General features: G+C 42.2%; 1 protein-coding gene across 2 annotated transcripts; it reads right to left on the bottom strand.

Moving 5' to 3' along the window:
* Nucleotides 1–571: 571 nt before the first annotated feature.
* Nucleotides 572–7,098, bottom strand: ccnb3 (cyclin B3). Of its 2 annotated transcripts, none has more exons than XM_051400469.1 (12): nucleotides 6,940–7,098; nucleotides 6,600–6,739; nucleotides 6,299–6,382; nucleotides 4,134–4,246; nucleotides 3,864–4,029; nucleotides 3,673–3,771; nucleotides 3,458–3,550; nucleotides 3,094–3,231; nucleotides 2,606–2,761; nucleotides 2,326–2,475; nucleotides 1,376–1,506; nucleotides 572–1,286 (listed from the first exon to the last, which is right to left on the bottom strand). In XM_051400469.1, the coding sequence occupies exons 2-12, from the start codon at nucleotides 6,684–6,686 to the stop codon at nucleotides 1,217–1,219; spliced, it is 1,287 nt and encodes a 428-aa protein (XP_051256429.1). In that variant the 5' UTR covers nucleotides 6,687–6,739; nucleotides 6,940–7,098; the 3' UTR covers nucleotides 572–1,216. The 2 variants fall into 2 exon arrangements, with proteins under 2 accessions (XP_051256429.1, XP_051256430.1); XM_051400470.1 differs by having other exon boundaries at nucleotides 6,600–6,742; nucleotides 6,940–7,092.
* Nucleotides 7,099–7,995: the final 897 nt, after the last annotated feature.

Raw genomic sequence — 7,995 nt, 5'->3', positions numbered from 1 at the left:
GGGACTCTGACCCGGTGGCTGGCATTAAGAAACAATATAGAAATAAATTAAGACATAACCAGGTAAAAACTCCTTGTGGTAGGTTTAATTACAACGTGACACTGTGAGCATCTACTGTGACCTACAACTCAACACATCCTGTGTCGACAGAGCGAGGCTCTCTAGTTTTTCACTTTTTAAAATTCTTAACTCAAGGTCGCATTCAGTACAGTATTTATAACACTGAAGAGCTGGAAAATGGTCCTTTAGTTGAGAACTTTATGTGTGACTACTATTTAAAAAGGTCAAGAATGAACATTCAAGTTCCAAATTATGAGATTATGGAATCAAGCTGTCCAAAATGGCTTCAGTGGGCCTGTTGAGCAAATAATTCTTCATTAATTCTCCGGTGTAACGAGTTTCAAGAGCAACCGAGCTGCACTCACGTCATAAATATTTAAATCTGGGCTCAAGAGCAGCAGCAGGCCGCCACTGCAGAGAAATACCTGAGTCTGGAGGAACACTACTGCCCTCTGGTGGCCGTATGACACAACCACATGTCCTGAGTTACAACCAGACAAGGAAGACATGATCAAACTGAATGAAACTTTATCAAAAACACATTTTTTTAAAAAAGAAAAACATCTTTAAGAGTACACGTGACAGCCATTTAAAAATAGCACAGCATCATCTGGTCGTCTTTTATACAAATAATTAGCAAAGTGATATAAACATGATAAACACTGTACAACGTATGGAAATACACGCATGAATACCGGCTAACTTCAGCAATATATGAAAACCTATAAAACTTGCATATTCATTAGTAAAACTGAGCATTTTATCAACTTATCTTATTTGCTTCAAACGAAACCTTTTTTTAAATTACACACACAGACACGCACACACACACACACACACACACCCCCTAATGAATTTCTCTTTTACCTTCTTATACAAATGAATGCCAAAACAAAAAGTGTACTCAAATGCAACACTAAAGAGTAATTATGGACAACCTTTAACATAATACACTGGCAACAACTCCTTTATAACAACATGCCCACATTAAAACTCTTTTTCCGTCACAAAAACAGGAATAAAAGGTTTATTTCCAATTTCCAATATATATAAAAAAGACATACTACATGTATAAATATTAAACATATTAACAAGTTATATACATGTTTGTAACTTAGACTGGCAGGATTTAAAATTGTACTGCGGAGGCGACGTCTCACTGAGATAAAGCTTTCTCCAAAATGTCGACGTTGACCAACGGCAGCGACGCGACTTCGAAAAACACCCTGAAAGAAATAAAAAAAGAATCCATCAACACACTCGTCTGCATCAACCACCTCATTATAAGTCGTGTTATGCGTCTTTTAAAACTTACTTGTGTGAGTATTTGTTCCTGATGGCTCTTAGTTTGTCGTCCGGAGGGGCTAAAAGCATCGTGTGCAGTTTCCTGACGACGGGCGCCAAGTCGGACATCTGATAGCCGGAGTGGAACTGGAGGATGGGAGACTGCAGCGAGTAGAGGAACAGAAGGAGAGAGGGAGGAACATTTACATACAAAACATGAAGCTACAAAAGCTGTAATTTGCTCAGGTTTCAGTATGTTACACAAACATTATCATTTCTAAATTGGACTTCTGAAGTCCAGGGTCGTAATAAAAATCACTTTTCGTCCTCTTGTATGACGGCTGCAATGATAACTCGAATTTGCAGAGAAAAACAATTTACATTTAAATTGAAAGGAAATTGCAGAGCAGACAAATAGCTTTTTACAAAACAATGGGAGCGCAAGGAACCGCATCAGTGAGGAGAGGTTAATTCACACTGAAATAAAATAACAGAGCAGAGCTGCAACGATCAGTCAATTATCCAGTTGATTAAATTAACTGACAACTATTTTGATCAAGGTTTTGAGTCATATTTTAAGAAAATAAATGCTCAAATTCTCTGATTTCAGCTTCTCAATAGGAGTATTTCCTGGTTTCTTTAGTCTGCTGTGACAAAATTTCACAATTTTCTGACATTTCATGGAACAAACAACCAATCAATTAAATAATAGTTTAAATAAAGAAATAACTGTTGGTTGCAGGCCCAGAACAGAGCAAATTATAATCTTTTCCTTTTGTGCAGCTGGTGTATGAATCACTGTTGAACATCTGGCGAACATAAAAACCTGTCGCAATAAGGCAACTTACCCGCTGACATTCAACAGGAATACTAATTTGGACATCAGAATCCAGATGTGTCGAGTCAAAAAGATCTGGCACGGTTCTAAAAGTGAAAGTAACTCTGCAGTGTAAAGCAGTGATGAAGGAGAATAAAACCTACCCATCCTCCGAGGTCTTTGGTGACCAGCGCCATCAGCAGGCAGGCTGAGGCGAGTAGCGAACCCCTCTCCGACACCAGCTCCATCTCCATGAGACTCATCTCGCAGTAGTACCGGGCCAGCGTCAGCGTGTCCATGCCCGCGCTCACACACTGCAGAGACAGCACAGCAAACAGAACTGATGAGACCTTGCAGGACTGAACAGGGTAAAAACCCCCTACAAACACAAGGCTCTGCAGCGAGAAGAGGATGCGAGGAAGACACAGACACACAGACACACACCTTGGCATAGCGTCTGAGGAACCGATAGGGGATGGGGATGTTGATGTCGAAGGACAGCTTCTGCAGGATGCTGGCCTCCGTGGAGATGAGCTCCTCCCTCTTGTACGCGTCGTCGCAGATATAGAGGAAGTCGTCGACACAAGGCGGACTGCGCTCCTGCGGGGGGCGGCGGAGTAAGAGGTGAAAGCAGCGTTAAGGACTGTGACACCTCGACCTCGTCACCGGCCATGCTGAGTGCAGTTTAAGGTCCAGTTAAGACCAATGATTTGCTATTTGGAGACGGTTTCGTGTCCAGAGACACAAAGGAAACACACTCAAAAGGACTTATTTTTGTGACCTTACAGGGAGAAACTACCCTTTCACTCATGCTACACCTTATCACAGACAATATTTTCATTCTAAATGTAAAACTTTTGAGCCAGTTTTTTAAGAAAGGACTTGGATTTAAACTATGATTTAATCTTTATTGCATGCTTTTGTGGCATTACCTCAAATTTGGAGGCTATGAGCATGGCGGTCGAGCCGACGAGCTGCAGCATCTCCCTGTGGACGGGAGTCTGGGACAGGTAGTGGTCGGTCATCTTTACAGCGAGGTACAGGGTCTCGTGGTACAGCTCAAAGTTCTCCTGAACAAAAACACGCAGAACAAAATCCAAAGTCAACATGCTGCACAAACAGAGAAAGAAGAAACTGGAGAGGCACCTGGGAAATTAGGGAAGCTCAGTTTCTGCCGTCCAACTGAGCAGCAACAAATTTTAAGTTTATTAGAAGCCCCTGAGGTTTTAATTTAAAATAATCTCATATCTTCAAAATATCTTATTAAGTTCACATCAGGCTACCAGGAAAGCTCACCTGTACTTCCACGAGCCAGTCGATCAGGATTGCCCTCATCTCGGGGTTGAGGCTGGGCTGCTGGGGCATGTAGTCACAGAGGACAAACTTCTCCTGCGGACAATAAAAACAGGGGAGAGAGACGAGATGAAAACAGAAAGATGACCTTTGCATTCACATTTCCGTCCCTGAAAACAGCCCCCTTTCAAAAAAAACTTTTAGTTTGTTTGGCTCACCTCTCTCTGCTTGAGGTAGTCGAAGATTTCCTTGGCGTACTCCGGACACATGTAACAGTCCTCCGAGTTCTCAGAATCGATGTCAAACTCCTCTGGGATCTACAAGGATGGAGAGAACGTGAGTGAGGAGGAAGAGGAGGAAGCATTTGAACAGGTCAGGAGCTCATTTCAGGGCACACCATTCTCCTTACAGCTTGTTTCTGAAGGTGTGCTGGCACTTCAACAGCAGCAGGGGGCGCAGCAACCACCAGCTCTTCTACTGGAGTTGCTACATCCCGCTGCGCCTCCTCTTCCTCCTCCTCTGTGTCAGTCTTTTCTCTCTCTGCGCTCGTCCCCTCCGAGCTCACAGACGAAGACCTGCGGAGGGACGGAGGCCGCAAATTAAAAAAGACAACGGAGACAGAGACCATGATCCATAAAGAGGAGGGAACACGGAGGAAGAATGACAAGGTTGTATTTACTTTTTCAGGTTGGCCTGATTCTTCGCCGACACCGAGGTGGAGCTTGTTTTCTTCGCCTGCTTCTTCGACGTTTCCTTCTTCCTCCCTGGAAGGCTGATCTGAACCTTATGAGCCTGGGAACAAAGTCAAATCACAAACACTGTCAGACATCGCCCCATCGTTCACCGATTATCATATTCCCAATAAAGATTAACTTGGAGTATTCATCTTTATTGGGAACGTGACAGCTTTGGTATCACAGTCTCCAACCTCTCTGCCACCTTGTTGGTTTCACGGCTTCGGCGATCGTGAGAACAAACGCACGTGGCGCTCGTTTCTCACCGAGGTGAGGAGGCACAGTCACACCACAGTGGAGAACGACTGCGAGTTTTCACACCAGCGACGACGGGTTGCAGCGTGCCAGTACACACACACATACAGCTTGAGTGTCACTCATTAATTGATGTATCTTTTCATCACGGAGTCACATGTCACACCTCCTCAGTGCCATGTTGTGTAGTGAAGCGTGTGAAAAATTCAAACGAAAGGTGATTCGGTTTAATTTTTAAAACCTGTTGACACACTCAAGTGAAGGTTTCCCACGTTTTATGCGGATGTCCAATCAGTGCTGATGGTAAATGTAGTCAATTAAAGCAATAAATCCCTCAGTGTGCTATATCGAACGAGTAATCGCTCACAGTACCTCCATGTACCAGGATGCATTGCGTGTAAGCTTCTGATGCTCCTCCAGTTTGACCATTTTCTTTTTGTTACCTTCAAGCTCCAGGCATGAAACAGCCCGTAGTTCTTCCTTAACACCGACCTCCTCACTGTACGGGTCAAATGACAGCGCTGCCGCCGGAAGAAGAGATCTCAATCATCGTCACTATAGCACACACTGAGCTTCAGTTACTACATTTACCATCAACACTAACTGGACATCCACATAAGACACATTTCCTCGTTTGATTACAGGCAGCGTGTACAACAGCCAGCGGGGACACTAATTACTAGAATTCAACAACGCATCTCTGCATTGAAGTAATTTTCATAAATTAAACAGCATTTTTAAACATATCCTGACGGCGGAGGAATTAGTCCAAAGCTTTCGATTGTTCTCTTAAATGATCACAGACTGGTGGACGGTGACAAGTCGTGTCACCAAAGGCTTAAGCACACCTCATACATCAGCCTGGGACACAATAACGGAGGCGGTGGGCTGTTTTTTTCCTGTGATAATTATATGGCTTTACGCTGGTGTATTAAATTCAAACACGGTGCTGCTTCTCTCAGTATCCCCACCAAACAGTTTCCCACTCACTGTCCCGGAGCCGATGTCACTGTTGGGCCGACAGCTTGTCATCAAAGAGGGGCGAGCGGGTTAAGCCCAATATAACGCACCGTGGGAGATCATCCAGAGCTCGACGTGGTTCGTTCTGAATTCACTCTCAGATCTTGACCTTGTGATGAAAACATATTTCTACTCTCTCTCAAGTTTTCTGTGCATCACGTGACATAAACAAACAAAAAACAAAACAGTCCAATCAGAGGAGACTCAAACTTAATGTGATATCAGGAAGCCTTTAGAGTCAGCTACTGTTAGTGTCTACAGTATCTGAGGCTTCTTTAAGTAGCATTTCACACCAACTAATTATCAGTGATATTCCTTCATGCATTTGCAGACAGGGTGAAATTCCTGACACATCCTGAAGAATTAGAAACCATTGTTCCCCCTAAAAAGGTATTTGGTATCCTCCCCATTGAGGGCCAAGCATATTTGCATGATACAGTACCGTCATGATCTTCTTCCAATCAAAACTAAAGTAAAACTACTCAATCATGTCATCATAAATACTTAAAAACCACTATAAAAAAAAAAGTAGCCAGGAAGCCAATTTTATGACTAAAATGGTAGAAAATATCTGCTCCAGCCTGACAAATAATGTCTTCAAAAGGCAGCTCTTGTGTAACCAAATAAAATTAAATTCTTATCGTAAAACCTGAAGCAATAATAACCACGCGGGGAGGATATTAATATGAGCAAATCGCTGGCAACTCGAAAACTCTTACTTTAAAAGCGACTACAAAGGAGACCTTTTGTCTGCAGACAAAGTGTCTCCATCCTTGAATCCAACCGCCTCATCCATTATGTTTATTTGGCTTTGACCCCGTAATACAAGACTCACATTGGTTATGTCGATGAAAGCGGTCCTCTTCTTAGGGGCTCCATGAGGAGGGGAGGAGGACCTCTTCACCTGTGGGCCTTCCTCCTGCAACACAACAACAGGGGGGAAACACACAAATCACATGCATGCACAAGGCTGCACGAACAAAAGGAATTGCTTGCATTTTTTTTGCAGAATTCTTATTATTATCTTTAAAGTCATGAACTTCTGAGGAACAGCTGCTGCAATGGTTACTTTGTTTACAGCTTTTCCACTGTTGCAAGCTGGTTTTTCAGAGTAAAATGCATTGGTTTTTTTGTACCTGGTTCTCGGTGGTTGTTGCAGTTTGTAGCTTGGGTATCTTGCTCCCAGCGGTGACTGTGGGTTTCTTTCCCCTCGGAAAAGGCATGGCTGTCTCCTTTATCCTCAGACAACAAAACTCCGCAGCGGTTGCACGGTGGTCTGCTTTGCAAACAAAACAAATAAAAAAAAAAAATATCGGTTATTAAAAGTGCTGTATTTTAGCAAAAAGCTGGATATCAAAGCCAGATTCACTATTATGCCTCTTTGTGTTAGCGAGGATGGGGTTTCCTCTCACGTGAACCGCCCCTGCAGTGGAAATAAAGAGCAAAAACAATCGCTCAAACTTGTTTTTCTCTTACCTTCCTCAACAGTTCCTGCTGGTTCGACTTTAAGACCGAGAAACACCGCAAGCAGCGCGTTTTTAAGCGTTGTAAACAGTCCAGTTTCTAGCTGTGTTGCTTCGTAGACGAGAGCTCAAACAAAAGTGTTTCAGCTTCGCAATCCAAATCTGCTGCGCCTCGCTCCCATTGGCTGGGATTTGAGCCGGCGGACCAATCAGGGAGTCGCTAAGGATGCCGTTGCTAGGGAGCGTTGGTTTCGGTGTAACGGCTGCGCCCAAGTGCGTAGCTATCGTAGATGGCGATTACCAAAAAAAATAACTCATTACACGCCAAAAAAGTTATTAAATAAGTTGTTATAAACTCGTTTATGTTACGTACTTGAGTAAGTGTGTTATTATTGTGAAGCGAATAATGAAATATTTACGGCGAGCTATTACACAAATAAGTTCCGCCCACGTCGCTGCAGGGGTGGAGAAATCCAACGAACCCCGGAGGAGGAGCGTGTGGAACTTTCAAACATCCTGGCAACCGGCAGCAGTTTAAACGTTGTATTTAACTGACGGTGATGGACACGTGATATAGATTAGTCCCTCATACATTCCCTGTTGTTTTTATTTATAATCGGTATTTATGTGTTTGTTTACATTAGTTTTTTTACCATTATATGATCTGTGTCTTCTCTATAATGTATGAAAAATAGAAATATAGAGAAATAAATAGACCCAGGTCCTCATTTTCATTATGTAATTCAAACTGAACCATGAAAGCCAGAATTACTTAATTAATTTAAGTATGAATTACAAGATTTTGATGAGAAACGGCTGAAAACTCCACAAAAAGAGACAGTAAGTGGACCTTGAGTAACTAATATTTGTTTAAAGATGTTTTAATCTGTAATCTGCAACAAAGAACACCACAATCTTTAAAAAAAACCATTTTTATTTGTTTAATATAGCACATACTGTGGAATACATTTACTTTGTATATATTAGCATATATTGTGTATATATTTTCCAGTTTATATTTATTTTTTACTTATATTCATATAATATATACATTTCTACTCTATATATT

Source organism: Dicentrarchus labrax, unplaced genomic scaffold (assembly GCF_905237075.1).
Source record: "Dicentrarchus labrax unplaced genomic scaffold, dlabrax2021, whole genome shotgun sequence".
Classification (NCBI taxonomy): domain Eukaryota; kingdom Metazoa; phylum Chordata; class Actinopteri; family Moronidae; genus Dicentrarchus; species Dicentrarchus labrax.
The sequence above is the reverse complement of the archived record's forward strand: the minus strand, read 5'-3'. Positions and strand labels throughout refer to the sequence as shown.